Source organism: Diadema antillarum, unplaced genomic scaffold (assembly GCF_040938485.1).
Source record: "Diadema antillarum isolate AM-2024a unplaced genomic scaffold, OU_Dant_1.0 seq00001548_RagTag, whole genome shotgun sequence".
Lineage (NCBI taxonomy): Eukaryota > Metazoa > Echinodermata > Echinoidea > Diadematoida > Diadematidae > Diadema > Diadema antillarum.
In genome coordinates this window covers 613,473-636,062 of record NW_027272277.1, presented here as the reverse complement: position 1 = coordinate 636,062, position 22,590 = coordinate 613,473, and the positions used below count along the sequence as shown (strand labels likewise).

General features: G+C 38.7%; 1 protein-coding gene across 2 annotated transcripts in view; it reads left to right on the top strand.

Moving 5' to 3' along the window:
- Positions 1–557: 557 nt before the first annotated feature.
- The window catches only part of LOC139710621 (uncharacterized), a 48,962-nt gene continuing 26,929 nt past the window's right edge, over positions 558–22,590 (top strand). For both annotated transcript variants that reach the window (XM_071622545.1, XM_071622546.1), the window contains exons 1-10: positions 558–893; positions 9,585–9,835; positions 10,503–10,683; positions 11,745–11,851; positions 12,409–12,615; positions 13,908–14,011; positions 14,807–14,911; positions 16,436–16,540; positions 17,331–17,457; positions 17,794–17,957. In XM_071622545.1, the coding sequence (XP_071478646.1) occupies positions 9,616–9,835; positions 10,503–10,683; positions 11,745–11,851; positions 12,409–12,615; positions 13,908–14,011; positions 14,807–14,911; positions 16,436–16,540; positions 17,331–17,457; positions 17,794–17,957 (1,320 nt within the window). In that variant the 5' untranslated portion in view covers positions 558–893; positions 9,585–9,615. The remainder of the gene's footprint in view (positions 894–9,584; positions 9,836–10,502; positions 10,684–11,744; positions 11,852–12,408; positions 12,616–13,907; positions 14,012–14,806; positions 14,912–16,435; positions 16,541–17,330; positions 17,458–17,793; positions 17,958–22,590) is intronic.

Here is a 22,590-nt window from a genome sequence, read left to right as displayed (position 1 = left end):
ACCACAGTTCCAGTGTCAAGTTGTGAAGGATATTTTACTAGAGTGCAGTAAATACAATTATTTTCAAGATGAACTCACACTATGATACCATTGTTTTCAGGTCTCATCATCTGGTTGATAAGAATCTAAACCGACAGAGTCGAAAAAACAAAATAATATCAGAAAGCACGTCGTGCATGTGCGAACAGTCATTATCAAAATATTGACTTGTGTAGGTACTTCATGACAATGGATTGCCTACTGTATTGTATAATGATAAAGCCACATCAAGTCAATCGCATCCAAAAAATGTCCGAACAGTAGCGTAGATACAAACAACGGCCGCGATACGCAAGATCACAATACACACACACACACTCGCATTTAGAATGCTGTGTATTGCAACGCGCTGAGTGGGGATTCCCCGGTGAAAATCCCCGCGCTGCGATGAGCCGAAGCTTGTGAAATACAGTACTAGACATGAGTACACGCAGCTTCTGCACGTATCGCGGTATACGCACCTGTGTATGAACTTCTCCATACAGCCTTCACGATTGATTTCTCGCTACGGGCAAGCTCACAAACAACACCAGGAATAGATCGCACATCATCAATGTTGATCTGTAGGCCCTGATTGCTAGCACGTATGTGCTGCGATATTTTATTGTATCCTTTACATGTGTTTTCCTTTGGTAACGCGGGATTAATTGATTATCGAAAAACCCGGACGTTTTCTCGCTAACGAATCCGTCGATGCGCGATGGGCATAATGGAGGGTACATCTGTATAGCGTGAACGTAAAGCCAATGGTTGTCACGATACGGCTCACTGGAGATTGCTGGAACAAGGGGCAAAAGATATTGCTACTTAGCGGTACAAGCCGTCTAAAGAAGCCGTTCGAACGGACCGGCGGGGTGAGTTCACTGTCTTTATACCTGTTGTGTAGACTTCAATGTGGAATGCAATGCTGTATCTAACTTATGAGGTCACGTTTATTAAAACTAAAGAGTGATCCATATTCTAGGTAAGATGAAGATCCGAAGGTTTAAAAACACACAGTTATATAGACCTAGGCCTATAGCTACCATTATTGCACACATACCATATTCATATGAAATTGAAGATATATGTATTTATTAATTTTTAACATATTTTATAAAGACATATGTGAAGGTATAGTCATTGTTGAGAATAGAATTAATTTTCATATACGTTGTACCCTTCATGTAACAAGAGAGGAACCCCAAACGTCTGCTGGTGTCCATTTCATGAATTAGGAATTGTAAATGAAGTTGTCATGGTGATGGGTCGAAATACTCGTATTTGGTAGGTCATTGTATGATGCCTCCATATAATTATGTCATGATATATAGACACTGCTACAGCAGTTACTGTAACTTATTATTGTTGTAAAAAAACATCAAACTGTTCTGTTGCTATTTGTCACATATTGTACAGGAGTGTGTGTGGGTGGGTGTGTTATGTTTGGTAAACCACCAACACTAAAATAGGAGGCGTTTATAATAGATCATGGGGATAGATATCTTATTCTTTTGAAATATTTCGTCTTTCTATTCAAATGCCTCTCGATCTGATCAGAAAACAACCAAACAACAGGTGCAAGGGAGGAGGTGTGAAGAGTGGGCACTACTGTATAAGTTTTGGTTTGTGATATATACGCAACAACAAAACACATACACACACACACAGTGCTGCTTGCTGCCAATATCCACCTTGTTTTATTTCAAAACATAATGTCTTTACCATTACTAAATTGAGAATTATAATAACAGACCTTGCCACCCTTTTTAGAGTGATATCGATATTGAGTAATAATGATTGTGACATAACGCTAATGAAAATTATAATCACTTAATATTGGAAGTAGCATGCCAATGCGTATCATGATAATTACCAAAGTTTAAGTTTAATTGCCAATTTTGCCACTGCTTGATTAATACACTATGCATTGTAAATATTAAATAGTAATAAAATTAAGATGACGTGTGAGTTTTCTTTACTTGTCTCACTCAGTAGGGATGAAATTTGTAAGATCGCAATTCTGCTGATCTCTTGCTTCCATTTAAGTTATTATGGCATGATGACAAGAATAGGAACAGAATAGTTCTTTAAACTATTTTATCATTTCAATGCTATTAAAAACTAAGTTCTTGCTATATGGATAATGTCATATTGATTATATTATTAGTTATGCATCAATATTCGTTAGAATATAATAACAGCATGGTTATAATCACTTCCGTGAGAGATCAGAATGTAAAGTAGTCGTAATGTAAGAGGATTTGGTTTTGTTGTATTTTAGTCAAAGTTAGTGTTTCCGTCCTTTCCGCTTAATGTTCCTGTCTTGAGTGCACAGGAAATGTATTTGTAGTGTAGCTGGTGCTTGAGCTTGGAGCCTCAATAGCATTTTGGAATGCAATTGTACTATCACGCTAAGGTATAGTATATTCAGCAACACACCGACGGATTAGTGTGGTGTCGCAGGCCAGGCAGCCAGCCATGTCCTTCTTTGTGTAAAAGATGCACACATTTATTATGCATACTATGTGATAATGTGCTGCATAATACACGAATTACGTACGTGTTGAATGTTTGTTTAGTATGTTGAGTGTGCAGTTCTACAAAAACTACGATCTAACAGGGGTAAACACACACACATAACACACACACAGACACCATGTACTGCAACCTTAATTGCTTTATATTTTTAAAATGATCAAAAGAAGTTATTTAGAAATGAACTCAATACTATTGACAATGTTATTCAGTCAACATAGTAATTATAGTGACACTTTTGTAACACAAACTGAATGAAGTGATGTACATGTGATTAATGGGAGTATAATGGGAATATTTCAGCCATCACAAGGTAGCAAGTATGCTCATTATAATCGAGAGGAAACTGGATGAATTTGCTATGATAACGTCCCTTTAATGCACCGTGTGAAAAGTATTGATTTCTAGGCGTAAACATGTGTGTAAGTAACGTCAGTGACGTTTCAGACAGATCACCGAAATTGCTAGTGAAATATATAAGGGGAAGTAATATTCTATAGACATTAAGGTTTTGTTCAGGGGACGTTTGGACAAGGCGACAGTTAACTGTGACTCATGATAAATTGACTAACATTTGTGCTGGACCCAATAATTAGATCATAAAACGAATTGCCTTTGCACAGTCTATAAACTACATAATAATGAATTTGAAGTGAACTTGAAGTAAGCATCTTCACAGTACAATATTTGTTTTTCTTTCTGCGCCTGTTAGAAATGCAGTGCATAACTAGGAGATAATGTAGACCTGTACAGTGTCAGTGGCCCCTTAAGTTGTAAAGCATTTTGCATATATTGCAACTTTTTTTATATTAAGAAATGCAGCAAACGCAAAAAGAACTGAACTCATCGCTCAAGCATCTCATCTTATTCGAAGAATGATTCCCTTTTCTAGCACATTTTTTAATGTAATCATGGGATGTAGATAAGTACTGTGCCAGTTTATGCTACTATATTTCGGTAATAAAACAAGTACAGTGTTATATTTGTAATACAATGCGGTGCATTTTATAAAATGATCACATTGTCTAGGAAATGCTTTTCAAATATCTTTCAAACTGTATGTCGTCACCCTGCAAGGGTATAATCGTCATGTTTAAAAGGAGATTGTTTAGACAATTATTTCTGAGGCCGTTGTCCTCGTCAAACGTTTGCTTATGATGATGGTCTTCTGAATTTCTGTTCATCAAGAGTTGCTTAATTATCTTTGAACAATAGGTAAACGGATAGCTATATGTTTGCATATAAATGTGTGCATAAAATAATTTGTTTATCTTCATTTCGCATTAAAAGTGTCAAAAAATGTTGGATATTCAGATAGATGATCTATTTGTTTGAACTGTCAGATTCAAATTATACTGTGCTCAATTATTTCGTTCAATTGAGTTTGTAATTCATTCATGTATGAAAAAAAAATTCCGAAATAAAATCAAATCGGGATGATTTTCAGACTTTTGCCCTTGAGCATGAATGAATTGGTTATTACTGGATACAGTTACAAAGTTTATAGTTTATTTACTGGGAGAAGGAATGGCAGTTTTCAAAATTCGAAACAAATTACAGTGAATAAAAATGATGACATATCAGCTTAGGTTCTAGGACTGCTCCCCCGGAGGACGACTCCCCCGGGGACTACTCCCACCTGACAACTCCCCCGGAGGACGTCTCCCCCGGAGGACTACTCCCTATTTTTCGGGGAGGGGGGGGGGGGGGGCACATGCACAACATGAACAAACTTTGGACCCTACCTCCTAAGGATGATCCCACCAAGTTCGATTGAAATCCGGCCTCTGGTTCTGAAGAAGAAAAAGAAACTGTGTTTATCCCCCTTGGCCCCCATCCCATAACTTTCACCCCCTATAGGGGCCCAAGGGGTCATATTGGCTCTTGCCATGAACAAACTATAATCTTCCGATACTAAGGTATCTACACAAAACATATCTTCACTGTAGGCCTACCTCTTTTGGGTCCGGAGAAGATTTCTTAAAGTTTACCCCCTTTCCCCCCTTAGGGGCCCTCCCCCTTTGCCCCCTGGGGCTACATGCTCCACATGAACGACTTTGGGTCCCTACCCTCTCAGGATGATCCCCACCAAGTTTTGTTGAAATCCGCCCACCGATTCTGGAGAAGAAGATGAAAAAGATTACGCACGACGCACGACGGACGATGGACGACGGACGAAAAGCGATGGCAATAGTTCACTTGAGCTTTCGGCTCGGGTGAGCCAAAAATATTTTGACGGGTGAGGGGGGGGGGGGGCATTCGCCCCCTATGCACAGCCCCCTCCCCCAATGATGCCTCCATTGCTATAGGCACGCGTTTTAGCGGGAATAGCCGAAGACAGCCCTGACCAGTGGCGGCTCGGGGGGTGGGGGGGGGGGGGGGGGTATCGGCCGCCCCTTTCTCTGATGACTTTTTTTTTTTTAAGTCATCACGTAAATTTAGTCATTCAAAAAAAAAAAATCGGCCGAATTTTGGCCCCCCCCCCCCCCTCTTTTTGGAAATCCAGGATCCGCCAGTGCTGACGTTGTTCTTCGTTGCATGCAAGCCTAGGCCTATTGTGCATTCATCTCGTCCCTCCTCGTGGGACCTTGAAGCCAGCCAAAGCCATGGAGTGGATGGATCACAACACAGCGAGGAGGTCGGAAACTTGTCACCACATTTGTTTGTTTTTGTTTCTGGAGGAAAGGCAACAATAATTTCATGATTGATCCACGGATTATACCTACTTTTAACCCTCAGACTGATACTTTTAATTTGTGCATGATTATCACAAGTCTTGACAAAGGGTTCGATCTATTTAGGCCAAATATCACATGTCATATTAATTAAAAAAAAAGGTATGGCTTGATAATTCAGAGTAACATAATTGTATTGTTATATTGAGTTTGCTTTTTGTTTGTTTTCCATGTTGTAAAGTTGTTTTCAATGTTCAAACGCTATCAAATAAAATCGTGTTTAACAAAACTCGTTTTTCAATAAAGTTTTTTGAGTAAACTCGAATTATCCCATCTTTGTGGCTAAGAGATTTGTGTTGGCCGTGCAGGTGTGCTTTCCCAGCGCTGTTGGAAGATATTACCATTGTACACGTTCAAGTCTCTTCAGGAACAAAACATTCAAATTTTTTCTGTCGATTATTTCTCCGACATTAAGAATCGTAAATGATGTTCAGACAAATTCGCAGTCAACATAACAAACGAAAATTGCAAAATAACATTACTGACAGTGACACACAGGATAGTAAGTATCATAAGAATCTAAGATAAAAATCATAACCACATTAAAAAGGTATTTCTATTAACACATTCCTTATCATAATCATGAATTGCAAAAAGAAAAAGAAAATCATCAAAGAAAGGGCTTCTTAAAATGAGATAAAGTAATGTACATGCTAAGGAATGAACTCCGTTTCCCCTCAAAAGCTATTTCCGCCAATGTGTTTAACTCTTCAGTAACTTTCAGTATTAAAATGGACCTGCGCTTCTACTTTTTTTTCGATATTACATGTAGCGTGTATAATGGTTAAACTTTGTGCTGAGATTTCAAGAACTTTGCTATAAAGACGGACGTGTCTTAAAGGTAACGCCAATTTTAAGCAGGTTTTTATATTGATAGAATAGTGTTTGTACACAGATGAATTGAGTCTTAATTTCAAGGACAAAAAAAAATCTGTTCAGTACAGGATTTTCCCGTCCCCGGGGCTGTTGTCAGGTGGGAGTTGTCCTCCGGGGGAGTGGTCCTCTGGGGGGTTGGTCTCCGGGGGAGTGGTCCTCCGGGGGAGTGGTCCTCCGGGGGAGTAGTCCTCCGGGTGAGACGTCCTCTGGGGGAGTGGTCCTCCGGGGAGACGTCCTCCGGGGGAGTGGTCCTCCGGGGGAGACGTCCTCAGGGGGAGTGGTCCTCCGAGGGAGTTGTCAGGTGGGAGTAGTCCCCGTAGGAGTAGTCCTCCGGGGGAGTTGTCCTGATACGATCAGGTTAACATAAGCATCCATGATACAATTTAAGAAAAATAGGTTTAAATGTGCAACTATGCGCCTTTCTGATTTGAAAGGTGCAAAAATTGCACTCGCAAAATGCTGCTACATTGTGTCACACTTAAAGATGCAAAGTAGAACTTATTTTCTTTAGAGCAGTAGAGTGTTGTGTGCTCATAAAAGCAGAACAAAAGAAAGCTTAATTGCATAAACTCTACACAGGTGAAGTTAGTGACTTGTGTGGTAGTGGATTATTACATTGCAGCATTTCTGAAATACGCGAGCCTCCCATGCCGTCATCCTTGTTCAGAGTGATTTGTTGTGGTTTTTTCCTAGTATTTGAGCAGCATATCAGCTCAAGAAACACAATAAAATTCCACAAATTTTCTCACAGCCCTACCGCTTTACATGATAAAAAAATAATAATATGAAAATCGTGTGAAATTCTCTTTATTCTAACAAATTGGGTTTAATAGCACTTACAATGGTATCCTAGGCTGTTTTTTCAGCTCACCTGAGCCGAAAGCTCAAGTGAGCTATTGCGATCGCTCTTCGTCCGGCGTCCGTCGTGCGTCGTGCGTCGTGCGTCGTCCGTCGTGCGTAAACTTTTACATTTTCATCTTCTTCTTGAGAACCCCTTGACCGATTTTCACCAAACTTTGCAGGTAGCATCCTTAGGGGGATAGGATCTCAATTGTACTAGTGGGCACCATATCCCACCTTGGGGGCCCCAGAGGGGCCCAACCCCCCCCCCCCCAAATTAAGGAATCTTAAAAAATCTTCTCTAGAACCAGAAGTGATAGAGCTAAGTTAATACTATGAATTAGTACATTGATGACTGTAGTTTCAAGTTTGTTCATGGCGGAATCATAGGTGCCCCCCTTGGGACCCAGGGGAGGGGGGTTAGAGGGGTCCTAATCGGGCCCAAATTGTACATTTTCATCTTTTTCTTGAAAATGCCATAATGAATTTTCACGAAAGTTGGCAGGTGGCATCCCTAGGGAGAGAGAATCTCATTTCCATTAAATGGGCACCATGCCCCACTTGGGGGGTCCCTGGGGGCCTAAATTTGGACCGAAATTGTAAATTTTCATATTTTTCTTGAAAACCCTATCACTAATTTTCACCAAACTTGGCGGGTAGCATCCCTAGGGGGATAGAATCTCAATTCCATCAAATGGGCACCGGACTTCACCTGGGGGGCCCCAGGGGACCCCCCCCCCTCCCCCTCCTGTAAGGAATCTTTACAGATTTTCTCTAGAACTGGAAGTGATTGAGCTAAGTTAATACAATGAGTCAGTATATTGATGACTGTTGTTTCATGTTTGTTCATGGGAGAATCAGGGGTGCCCCACCCCCTTGGAACCCAAGGAAGCAGGATGGGATGGGATGGGGGGGGGGGGGGGGTCCAAATGCGGACCTAAATTTTCATCTTCTTGCTGAAAACAACATAATGGACTTTCACCACACTTATCAAGTAGCATTACCATAGGGATAAGATCTCAAAGTGTTTGAATGGGCACCATGCTTTCCTTGGGGGCCCCAGGAGGTCCAAACCTCCTAATTTAATGAATATTAAATAAGTTTCCAATGTTCTCAAGTAAGAGCCTGCAGGAATGCGTGGAAGGTGAACTTGCGATACTCAGGTGAGCGCGTGACCCCCGGGTCTCTTGTTTTATGATAGAAGACTTTATTTACATGCTCCAATTAACAGGATTTGGTACTGATAACAGAAAGCGATGTAACTCCTATTTGGATCGCTGCATACGGTGTAATTTTCCCATAAAACTGCATGTTTATGAGTGTGGCTTTAGTGTCAGTGACGTGAACTTGAAGCCTTCTACAATAACTATAAAGTTTATATACATGTAACGTCTTGAGAGTCAAAATGGGATTGCCACATTACAGATGAAAATCGTGTGAAATTTCCCTATGATTTTAACAAAAGGAATTTACTAGTACTTACAATGATACCCTCGTAGCTTTTATTTTTATATAATAGGTGACTTTATTTACATGCTAAAATTAACAGGATTTAGTACTGATAACAGAGAGCGATGTAACTCCTATTTGGATCGCTGCATACGGTGTAATTTTCCGATAAAACTTCATGTTTATGAGTGTGGCGTGATAGTGTCAGTGACGTGACCCTGAAGCCTTCTACAATAACTATAAAGTTTATATCGTCTTGAGAGTTAAAATGCGATTGCCACATTACAGATTTCAATTGGTCATCAATTGGCCCTCAACTGTGCATGAAATCACTTTTGCAATAGTTTGCTATTTAAAGAATTTTGAAATTTGTAAAACCTCATAATAATAGGGGAAGCACGAGTAAAGCATACACACACACACACACACACACACACATATTTCGGTAAGGATTTTACACATCGTATTGACAGTACTTTGTATGTGGCAAAAAGTAATGGTTGTGACGCTACGTTTGTTATCAACAGAGCAGATTCAAGGATGGGGTATCACTAGTATCATTTGCTCCAAATTGAAATAACATTTTATCTCCACATAAATGTTTACAATACTTGCCTTAATGCATTGCGTGCATGAATTCACATACTTTCTGATAAATGCAGAGAGATAATAGACCTGTTTACAACAGTTTAAAAAAAAGCTTGTGGCCGTGATTCTTTCTTATATTCAAGGAGAGGAACTCTACATAAGATTATACTCATTTCATTATGGTATTGTGTGTTTACAATAATGTAGTGCCTGATGTGTGTATATTAAGTTGAATTAATTTTCGATGGCTTCGTAACTGAAAAAAGGTGCACAAAGACATTTTTTTATTTTCGGGGGGGGGGGGGGAGGGTAAATGCACTGCACTATAGATTTAGAAAAAAATAAGTCATAATTACGATGTAGGTCCCTATAATGATTTAATTCATGGCGTTCTGCGAATGCATAACTAGTCCTTGAACCGGGTAAAATTAAGTACATTTTTGCCTTGCATTATTGTAGGGGGAAAAAAATCTTAAGAGAGAATTTCTGTTCATTTTCTTACGATACTAAAGTCTTCCATTCCCCATCCAAACAAGCTAGCAAACAGCCACCCAAGTCAAATCCTCTTCAGATGGCTTCTGTTGCCAAGGGATGGCGGGTGGTCCGGGGTCCGGACTGGAAGTACGAGGACCAAGATGGGGGCAAAGGTCACCTGGGAACCATCAAGGACGTACCTGGTGGCAACCAGACCGGCTTGGTCGTCGTCCAGTGGGATTACGGCTACCGCGGTCGTTACCGAATCGGAGCCGACAACGCGTACGACCTCCTGCTTTGGGACAACGCGCCTGCCGGTAAGCGTAATGTATTCACTGCGTTCCTCGAAGATCATTCAACAAGAACATCAATTATTTGGGTGACTGTCTTTCAACGTGCTTATTATTTTGGACTATATACAGCATTACTGCAATGACGACAAGATGGCCTGTTCGCAGTGCCACTTAATTGGCAGTGATATTGATGATAATAACAATGGTAAATGGTAACTATACCAGCTATAAATACGACGCACTATTAGTACTGACACTGGAAATACTAGGAATAATACGATGGTCGTCTTTTCTAAGGGTGAACGCACTATAGAACAGTGCTTAACGGCACTTCTCGCTGTACCACTTTGCTCAGCAGGTATTATTATCATTATTATTATTATCATTATCATTATTGTTTGGACTATGAACGTTTTCTTGTTTTCTTTGGGGATTCCCCTTGGACCAATGTACTCAACAATATGTTTTCTCGTTGAGCACTCTACAGAGTGGATTTGACACCACGTAGATAATAACAATAGCAATAGCGGTAATAACAATAGAAATGATAATATTTGTTATTATCATCATCATCATTACCTGTGGTTCAAGAAGGTTATGCAAACATTGAGAACCAGGAGGTACTATAAAAGTACCTAGCACCTCTAACTTGTCTAAGAAAAAAAAAATGCACTTCTCTTCTGCCTGGCAGGGACAAAACACAAGGGTGTCGAGTGCAATGAATGCTCTTACCACACCAAGGGAGGACTCGCTGGAGTTCGATGGAAGTGTATGGACTGCCCCAATTATGACCTTTGCACCCCGTGCTACCTGGCAGGAGAACACGAAACCAATCATGCGTTCTGGAGATACACGAGTGCTGAAGCAACAGGGTGAGATTGCCGTTACTTTTCGGAGTTTCTTGCGCACAAAGTAATAGATAAGACATTTATAATACGTAAAGGCACGAAGTCTCTACTGGCATATAGTTTTGTTGTTATATTATGCAATATGAAATATCTTAATCAATTTGCTCGAAGTGTATTTCGTGAGGACTGTCAGCATTATCATTATCATTAATGGTATTAAAATGCAAAGCAGTCATTGAACGTGGATATTGAAAAATTGATAGAGGTATCAGGTAATCGAACTTTGAAAACAACTGTGCGCATCTTTTTGGATCTCGTTCCTTTTTTTTTTTTGTATGATTCGGTTCATACTTAAATTGCTATTTTTCCACACAATATATCCTGTGCGATGATATTCGGCTAATGAATCGAATGAAATGATAAATATTTAGCTTGCTTTTAGAATTGGGTAGGACTATTTACATTAGAGAAGAGACATATGCATTTCTTCGTAGATAGGTATTACCCGGTATTTGGTAATGAAATTTGGTTATCAAACCCATGGTACGTTTATAATGTTCTTATACATTGTACCTGCTTACGGACAGCGCCGGAAGAGGTGAATAGTTCGAGCGTCCGTCCTGCCACGATTAAATGACAATACTGTAGATTCTGCCGGGAATAATGCCAGGTTTACAGGTTTTATACGCAGATGTGTAAACAATTCTAGTTGATTTTAAGGAAAATTTGCTCAACTTTTCAAGCATTAGGGGGAATCTTAACATTGATTTCGGCATGAAAATCATATTACAACATATTCAATAGGAAGGAAAAATCATCAAAAGAAAAATATAATCTTGTTGATGTAAAAATATTTTGGCTCTGGGTAAACCTTTATTTTCAAAAGCCATTGATCCTTGGTTAGAAGATGCCATCATTATTTCCAGCTCTATGGAATGTCGAATCGAGTAAACATTATTGTGTCACAATTGTTACTGTTATTGATATGTGTGTGTGTGTGTGTGTGTGTGTGTGTGTGTGAGTGTGCGTGTGAGGTACATGATATCATAATGTTTTATTACAATGTAGACATGATTACCTTTCAGCGTACAAATGCCGATTCGACAAGGTTGCGAACAACAGGATGTCTTTGGTTTCTTCCCTAAGGCGGAGGTGGCACGAGGACCCGACTGGAAATACGGAGATCAAGATGGTACGTCCAAAAAGTCAGAGCAAATACAAGCAAACCGACAAATAAACAAACAAACAAACATATTAATACACTCACGCGAATAAACAAACAAATAGAAAAGTTCTTGCATTGCTCAAGAATCACACTCGAATCATATCGCGAAAACCAAGGGGGTCAAAATAGGAAAGCTCATACAAGTGATAACATGGGGTATATCGAATACTAGTAACCAGAAGAATTTCAACATTTACCGGCAATGCGAAGGTGTTAACAATACACGGCTGCAGAATGAGGTAGAGGCTTTGATGTAGACGAGTATTCGACGATTGTGTCATATTTACATGTGTATTGAGGTATCTAAAACTCAGGAACTTCACGTGTCTTACAGTATACGGGTAATCACCCTTACATCATGAAATTATTGTCCATATACATAAAACCTACCTGTAACGGGAGATGTGATCCATCTGTTTGTTTATTTGATTGATTGTATGTTTTTGCATGTCTGTGTCAGTTTTCTCCCTCTTTATCCCTTTTGTGTCTTGAAAAACTGTCTTAAAAAATGAAAATACAAAAAGATGGGAACGACAGTCGCGGGCGAATCAAGGACCTCACGGAAATGAATGATGTAGCTCGTTCGGCTGCCACTGTCATATGGAGTTCAAAGGCATCCTTTGCCGAAATCCCAGTAGTGCGTGTTGGATACCATGGTTTCGTCGATCTCAAACGCGTAGCAACCCCAGTACAAGGCGGGAAATACTACGCAGGACATCTTCCAATAGTTGGTGAGTTTATGCGTTAGTTATGTTATAACCATACTCATCGGCAATACTTTGTTTGTATTCATACTTTTCGGCAATTTGTAAACGCCATTACATGCATTTATGCACTTGCGCACACATACACACTCACACACACACACACACACACACACACACTCAAACTCGTACACATAAATGTGCGGGAACGGGGCGGGGGTCATGTTAGATAAATTGAGAGATACGTAAGAGAGTCTTTGATCGCATGAGGTCAGTTGTCTGATTTGGATATATATTTTGAAATATTCTGAATTAAAGAAATATAACGTAATACTTTAAGCGCTTCCTCCAATTTTTAAGAATGAAAATTTATTTAGAAATGTTAGAGTGTTAGCAATAAAATAAAAAGGTCTGATTTGCTTGACGCATGCTTTCCTCACATAAATTGACCCATAAGGCTTTATAATGAGACTATATAGAGCAGCAAAAACCCTAACCAAAACAAAACAGGAAAGAGAAGGAGATTTAAAAAAAAAAGCAAGATGATGAGGCGCGGAATCAATTTAAGTTTGTTTATTGCTTTGGTTTGTTTTGATTTCACTTTTCATCGTCGGATTTCCTTGAATCGATTCAATTTCAGTTCAATTCAGTTTCGATTCAATTGTAGTTCAATTCAATTTGTCGTTTATATTTATCCAGCAAAAGTTGTTTCAAATACAAGCATGATCTACCGCTGCACGTGGATCATTTTCAGTTTTTCCTGTTACTTCATATTTCTTGTTCTTATGGAAGACTCTCTTGCTTGGCAGCATGTGAAATTTGGATGCTGATTTTCTCTACACCCTTGTAATGTCATTATGTTGTTCAGCTTTGTTGCCGTCTTTGTGACTATTTGTTATTAGAAAAGGAAAATATGTCAGGAACTAAATATCATGGGAAAGAACAGGTGAAGGAAGTGCCAAACATACTTACTTTTCAAACAATTAAGATCGTTGTCATTATCATTGCAATATGATACACATATAATAATAAAAATCATCGTCATAATGATGATGATGATAATAATAATAATAATAATAATAATAATATATATATATATATATATATATATATAATATAATATATTACACAAACGTATTCGCATGGTTTATTATCATGGTTGCGATAGCACTATGATATTCATTGTTTTCATTATAATGCACAGAAAAATGAGAAGACGTGAAAGTCTCCATCATCTCGTTGCTATTAGTATGAAGGCTTTCACTATTCATGTCATTAATATAATTTCCATTGTGTAACATTCATGCTTGTTTTCATAGGATATGAGGAAGGTATCTCCGTGGACGATAAGGTGTGTATAACGGCTGACAAGGAGGCATTTGACGACCTCCAAGAAGAGCTTGGTCTCGACAAAGATAATTCGGTAAGGATTTCCGAAAATTGGCTCTTCATTTCTTACACTTGACAATATAAGTAAAACATGTTGATTTCCATAAGCTGTTTTGATACCCCGTACTAGAAACAGAGCACTGCGCACTATTGGTGAAAAATTGGTCGAAACACGTTGCAGAGGATAATAACAATCAACAGCACAATGTTTCTGCAACTATACTAAGTTTAATTGCGTTCAATGTGTCTGATCATTCCCCCGTATTTTAAACTCACTAGGAAAGTATACAATCATATATATACACGCCTACCTATGACTTTTCCTTAGTGATAGAGAAAATGTTTTGCTTTGCAATATCTTAAATGTATGGCACCTAGTAGTTCTACCCAATGCAACTCGACTTTCGTTTTACATGTGGAAAGAAATCATTCCCATTGAATGAAATCATGCTTGTGAAAATGTACGTCGTATATAGTTGAATTCCGTGAGTGAAGATTATTTTGGCAAGAATGACAATTACCTTTTATAATGAAAACATTGTAACACAATAATAAAGTGTTCAGGACACCACATCAGTGGCCGTGTATCGGCGGCTTGTAAAAAGTGGCGTCTATTTTATTTGTGCCATTTTTTACGCTCAAAGAAAAATAGGTTCACCTTTGCACTTTGACCGGTGTCACCCTTGGAGGGCCTTTACAGGGGCTCACTGGTCTAAAAGGTGTCAAGTTGCAATTCAAATGTGACGCTGGTAAAATTGCAAGGTAAGAACCTATGTTTAGTAGAGAGTACTTCCAGAATGTTAATTGCTTTTTTATACATTCTCTTCAGATGATATCACATTTTGCAAGAGTACTGAAAATCACCAATAAAGGCGTGAAGGTGAAGTTCAAATCCGGAGTGAAAATGGTCGTCAACCCTATGGCGCTCGAAAAGGTAACAAATGACATAAAAAACAAGAAATTGAACAACTTATCAAAATAGCATTTCCTCTCATAATATTAAGCTTTTACATTTGCTGGGCATTTCATACCTGACTAAGGCTTTACGCCCAAAATCACTGCCGGGGGGGGGGGGGGGGGGGGATGTAATTTCGTGTTGTTTTTGTTTCACTTTGAGCATAACCAATAGCTTTTGGCCAGTTCTTGCTCAAACAGTGAATTTCAAGTTGCCAAGTTTTTTATTTCATCTCCAACAAATTGAGGCTACAATGTGTATGGATACAATGAGGATATGCAATGAGTATGAGTATTTAGTATGCCATCTATGTTGCTTCTCTGTTCTTTAACACTATTCCCACGGGGGGGGGGGGGGGGGGGGGGGGCATTTTGGCGCCCCTCGACGTTTCGCGTGATTATTCCGGAACGCGTGATGCGCTCGCCGCGACACTTTAATACTTTTGTCTTTCAAGTATCGCGCCATACCGTTTTGTAGCCACGCCCCTTTGAAAAAAATTCGTCGACCCCAAAATTGCTCAAAAACATGATTTTGTGTACAAATTCAATGTAAATTGTTTTTGCAATTAATTCATATAAAAAGAAATATTTTTACTTTCAATGGCTGATAATGATTTATTTTAGCCTGATTATGCTTTAAAAAGTTTCTGCGACAAATTTTTTACGAAAAAACAACAAAAACAAAAAGTAAAAAACAAAGATATACATACGAAATTCAATAAACAATAGAATACATAAGAAATAATTATTAAGCCGAATTTCTGCTTCAATATTAATGTTGAGGATATTGAAAAGAATATGTTCACCAAAAATTAAAAGTCTTGGACCTTTTTTTTTATTTATAGACAGAAAAATATATATATTCTTGCATAAATTAGCATTAATTAATTAATGTAAAACACATAAATTAAAATTTGAAAAATCTAACTATACAGTCTTGTAGATTACATTAGCCTCTACCTTAGTGCAAATTTGTGCAAGGATCGCGCAATCCACGACCGAGATCTGAAGGGGGCCAAAAAGCCCCCCCCCCCCTCTTCTCGGTGGTTCCAAGTCCCTCAAAAAAAAAAAACCCGGTGGGATTAGGGTTAAGCTAGCATTCACTGAAATTTACTTTGAACCGTTTGTTTGATTTTGTTGACAAGAAAACGAAAGCTAACATCATGCCCTTCAACGATTTTATTTTATTTTATCCCACAAATCTCTTTATCGCAGACATTACGCGATCGTAAAAAATATTTCCTCTCTTTTTGCGCCAGGGACTTTGAATAGCGTGTCTAATGCTATGCGTTTTTATGTGTGTGTGTGTGCGTGCATGTGGGCGTGGGTGTGTGTGTATGTGTGTCAGCTGGCACTCAAAGCACACAAAAGGTCTAAGGTTATTCACAGTGAATAGAAATGTAGAGTATGTAGCGGATTGTCATTATTATTTTATATCATATTGTCATTAGTATTATCTTAAACAATCAACCAGTCATGTGTCATTATCAACCTTTGTCGACAGGTGCCGATGTTGAAAAAGGACGACGAGGTACGGGTATGCAACGATAGGAAAAAGGCAAGACGACTTCAAGAACACCATGGGGGTTGGAACAGTTCTATGTCAAAGGTCAGAAAATACCTATTAATTTGAATTGGAAACTAAAAGCTACAAAAAAACAACAAAAAGATAACTTATACATCTTACACATCTGGCTTTTCCAGTGATTTAATTAATAATCACTGGAATTCATTTTTCATTTTTGGGATGATTTTCGTACCGCTAACAGCCATACAGAATAGTCCGCAACATTCGTTAATCTGCCGAAGTGGCCGGAAGGCACAGTAAAACCTGAAAACCTAATACGTGATTCCAGCTGTCTTCCCCTGGACAGTAACGACGTTCACAACTCATTTTAATGCTTAGGGAATTTCAGTGCTTGGAATTGTGGGGTCCGTTTCATGAAGTCATCACATAAAAATCTTTACATAAATCTCTGAATTGCCTAAGTCGCTCATATTATTCAGCTACTAGTATGAGAGACTTTCAAAGAGAAGTAAAATCCATTTCATTAAGTCTCTCATAAGTGTGTATTATGAGCAGAAAGTCTCTGATAAGACTTTCATGAAACTGACATTTTTTGTTCAATTGTGAGGATTATTTATGCTCGCCTTAGACTACATGGGAAAAAAATCTGAATCTGCTGTTTTGCTGATTAGCTGCGCCATAGGCTACATTTATCTTGATGCTCTTCCCCCCCTTTTTTTTTTGTATATTCAGGATAACCTGACAAGGAATATAATGCTTTAAAATGCACCCTGAAACTCATCCCAACAAAGGCATCCATTTACTGAAAGACACACAATCACCTTTTTTAACTATTCGTGCCCCCATCCCCATGTGTTCTCCGCTGTGTCAGGTGGTTGGAAAGAAGGGTACGGTGGTTCGAGTGGACAAGGATGGTGACGTTAGAGTTGCTTTCGGCAGCCACAAGTGGACTTTCAACCCTTGCAGTCTCCGTCGTTTGATCGGCAAGACTCACTCTGGTAAGTAATGTATAATATATATCATCCTCACTTCACTCACTCGTGACTGATGTAGGAGTTAATTTTCATTATTTATATTTGTTTGGTTGTAACGGGAAGTGGGTGCCTTTGTGTGTGTGTGTGTGTGTGTGTGTGTGTGACACTTTTCACTTTATGGTCCTTGAATGGCAAATTGAATGTTTGCGCTAATGATTATGATTACGTATGGACATGTGAAAATTACAATATTGGTAATTGTGATTGCATTTCAATATTCCCGTTGCAATTATAGTATCAACCCTTCAATGGGTCGAAGACAAGTGTAGGACTACCACTTATACAATTTTCGTCCTGTAGAATCCGAAGAGGAAGTGGAAGAGATCTCGGAGGATTCGGACGAGGAAGGCGATGACGTAGTGGGAAGTGGAGACGCCGCCAGGAAGCATGCAGACCTCTTTCATGCCGTCGACGAGGGCGATGTCGAGACAGTCCGGCAGATCGTGGAGTCCCACAGGGAGCTGGTTTGTTGCTTCATCATCATTTCTCCTAGTAAACTGAGTGGTTGCAATGAATCACGACTAGTCGTAGCAAGTCGTGGCGATCGCCATAGGTGATGTAAAAACTTCCGACCCAACTCTGGATAACTTGGCAAAACCCTGCAAAACTTAATGAAAAAAAGAGAAATGTGATTTTCGGATTCTCATTATTGTTTTAAGGCGTTTATCAGGGTTCTGTGCGACCACTACAGTAGCAAAATGAACGGCAAAAGCAGTCTGTACTACAATTGTAGTTTTTCTTTTTATTCCCTTCTGTGTACCAATCTTCGTATGTTGCCCTTTAAGCGGGGTTCCCACTATCACGATTGGCGCCACGATTGAAATCGTGGTCTTAATCGTGCAGCAAGCGTGATGGTCTTATCAGATTGTATCAGATCTCAAGGTCAATCGTGGCAATCGCGTTAATCGTAGGAAAATTTTGGACGGTTCAAAAATTTTCTACGATTAACACGATTAGTTTTTGATCGTGATCATCGCATCAGATCGTCTAGGATCGTATCCAGACGCAGCGAATCTCTTCTAATCGTGCTTCTAAATCGTGTTGATCGGGATCGACTTTGTCACTTCACTTCCGCTTATTATTATTATTATTTTTTGCCCATTTGCCCTTATTTTACACATAAATTGATTTATTTTGTATTCTGATAGGTGGTAGCCTGCATCTTTAGATTATTATTTCCAAACGGTAAATTGTATGACGGTGTGGGGTTTAATTGTCGTAATTTTTAAGGTACATTATCAAAATCATTTTTTTAATGGTTTCATAAAATGGAAGATGTATTACAGATTTTTAGATGTTTTCATACATTATGTTAATGATGTTTTCATTAATGAGTTGCTATTACCATTATACAGACACACAAAACAGGATATGGGATAACTTTTGTAACGAAAACAAAAAATGAGCAAAAATAAAATGGCAATTGTATGTCTGCACGTATTGACTAACGTCAGTACAAAGATGAGAATACTTTAATGAATCGTGCTTGAATGGGTACATATCAAAGGCAAATGGTTAATTTTTAAAAATATATTACAGAGTATTTCTTTTTGGGGGTGCAGTATCCTGCTGTTTGTGTATTGAACATAGTAATTAAGAGTTGTTGTTTCATCAGCCATCGTTTGACCCCTTTACATCTATTTTGACACTTTTCAATGTCTTTTTTTGTATGTTTTGTAGAGCATAATCTTAGAGGAAAATTGTTATTTTCAACTCTCATTATTACTGCAAATGTAAAAGTGACCATTGTCGTGGATGTGAGATCACTCGTATGATTATGACAATGAAGATCACTCTCATTATTTTTCACAGTTAGTTATTCCATAAGTGTAGCAATATACCCCTACGAAATAATTTTGCGTAAACCTCCTTTTTTGTTTAAAAGCGACATCATTTTGTTTAGGGAGTCACTTTACTGTTGTGTGTGTGTATCAGTTATGTTAAACATTGTGAAGTAAAACACTATTAAAATCAAGCCGAATAAACCAAACTTTTAATAACCAATGAGATAACGACATTTTGAAATAAAAAGGCATATGATACATACACTTTGCGAATATGAAATCGAACACAAGGAATACTATCCATTCGGCAAACTTTCTTATATCGAGCGTATATAACACATAATACTATGTTACATAACATTTAAAATGATCCCATCCTCTTTCCTAGCTTCCATTTCATCATATAATTATTTTCTTCATGTATTGGAGAGAAAGGTCATTTTGTCTTGCCTTTGTTTATTTTTGTTTTTGTTTTTTTTTTGCCTGGGGAAGAGGGGCAATCATCTGATCTTATACATTTGGGTTCGTTATTTCATTTCTTCTTTTTTTTTTTGTGAAGGGGGAGGGTGACCATGTCGATTTAATAATCTATTAATTTCTTTACGTTTACTATTAGACGAGGGAATATCTGAGGTTATGGCTGGCCTGGGTGCTGCTTTCTCTCTGATAACATAATCGTCATTAGCAATACTGCAAAGGTTACGTTGTCATCATCGTCAACTTGTCAAGCCTTGCCATCATCAATGGCTGTGGATAAAATTAATAGGCCTAATCACTCTTCATAATCTAAGGGAAACAATGAAATCCATCGTCAGCCGGACTATAATATTCCCATTCGGGTCCAATCGCGCCTTAAATGGGGGTCGCTTCTGATCCCGATCGTAAAAGATATCGTATCTTATCTCAGCAGACGGTATTGGTTCGCGGTATTCGTATTAGAACGTATCAGTACGTTGCTGCACGTACCAGATCGGGGATCCTGATCGTAATGGTCATGTTAGATCGGTACCAATCGTGAACTCAATCAGGGCAATCCTGTCGGATCGTATTTGAACGGCAGACCAGATCGTGACAGATCGTATCGCTTGAAATAGACCAATCGTGACCATATCGCAGCTAAGCGTACCAACACGTATTGACTCGCATAACCTCGTATCCAAACGTGAAATTTCAGACGAGTTCAACAAATTTTCCACGATCAGTTACGAATGTCCAATCGTGGCGTTCGCAATGGATCGCACAATAGTGGGAACCCCGCTTTATCATTCTTGCCTTTTTGTGGCAAAGATAACGGGATTTTTTTTTTCAACAATAAAACAGCAATTTGGTCGTGACGAGAGAAAAAGAAAAGTATAGCAGGGACTTACGAGATGTTGAAAAACATCTCAAGCCTATGTAAATAGTGGAACAATTTAAAACATGTACCGGGTTAGGTAGATCATAGAGCCGGCCTCCCAGCACCCCCCCCCCCCCCCCCCCCTCCAGATCTCGGCCTTCGACCGCGCGATCGCGATGAAAATTGGCACGCACACTGCCTGTGATGTAATCTAAAGTACCATGAAGTAAACTTTTTAAAAAAGTATCATTTACGCTAAATTATGCTAATTTATGCATTGACTCATGAAATCAGACAATTTGGTATAAATCACTAAATAAAGATCAAAATGGGCACATTTTTGTGTAAATGTTCTTTTTAGTGTCTTGAGCAAATATAAGGAAAAAAATTGTGCCAACAGAAAACTTTTCTTAATTTTTTATTATTTCTTATGTATTTCCCTGTTCTTCAACTTTGTTTTTCATTGTTTTTTATGCCTCCGCCACGAAGTGGTGCCGGAGGCATTATGTTTTCGGGTTGTCCGTCCGTTCGTCCGTCCGTCCGTCCGTCCTTCCGTCCGTCCGTCCGTCCTTCCGTCCGTCCGTCCGTCCGTCCTTCCGTCCGTCCGTAATGAATTTTGTGGACAGGGTAACTGCCAAAACCTTTTGAGGTATTCTAATGAAACTTGGCATGTATGTGTATTAGGGGGTGAAGTTGTGCCTATCAACTTTTGGGTCCACATGCTCAAGGTCAAAGGTCAAAAGGTCAAGGTCAAATGCTTAAAATTTTACTATTTTCCCCATATCTATGCAATACCTCAAGATATTTTCTTGAAACTTACTGTATACATGTATTACCCAATTAAGATTCTCTGGTGAAAGTTTGGGGTCATGAGGTCAAAAGGTCAAAGGTCAAAAGGTCACGTAAAATGTTAAAATTTCACTTTTTTCTCTGTATCTTGGAAATTGTTCAAGGTATCTTCATGAAACATAGTATATATTATGCATCTACTGACTGGCAGTGGTTATCTAGGGAATTTAGGGTTCATGGGGTCAAAGGTCAGGGGTCAAAGGTCAAGGACAATACTTCAACATTTTACTATTTTCCTTATGTTTATGCAATGCCAGCTGGATTATTTTCTTTTTAACTTGATGTATGCATGTATAACCCAATAGAGATTCGCTGGGATTTTTTTTTTGCCAAGAAGGTCAAAGGTCAAAAGGTCAAAGATCAAGTGAAAGTGCTGAACTTACAAGTGTACTTCTTTCTCCCTATCTCGGAAGTGGCTCAAGTTATCTTGAAACTTAGTGCATGCTGAATGTATGTATGTTCTGCCTGACAGTGATTCTATTATAAATCAAAGGCCAGATGAAAATGATAACAATTTACTGTTCAATACAGAAATTGAGCTTTTTCTCCATACCTTGAAAATTACTCAGTGCATAAACTTATGAAATGGTCAAAGTCAAGTTAAAGTTCTTAAATCCCCAAATACATAATCTCCTATTCATCCAATTAAACATAGGTCAAGGAAGGTAAACATTCAATACATTTGTGACAAACATGTCATTTTGATATTTTGCCAATTTTTTGAAAATGTAATCACACATTGTCCACATATACTGTAGACCTATTAGGAGAACACTGCATTATGGCGGAGGCATACCAGTCGCCATAGCGACATTTCTAGTTTTTTTCTATGACACTTGTCTGCGACATTGTTCCGAACAAGAAAATAATATGTTATTAATTGATTTTAATCAATAAAACCCCCAAATAATCATGCTTTTATGAGATTTGCCTCTAAGCACAGTTTGCATTGAAATGTACACAAATTCACGATTTTGAGCAATTTTTAATCTTACATGCACGTACATATTTATGCGCAACTTCGAAACCGTGCGCCCGGGCATCGCAAATTTGGTGTCAAAAGATGCGGGACACTCGAAAGAAAAAAGTCATGAAACGTCGCGGCGATAGCTTTTCGCGTAGCGATAT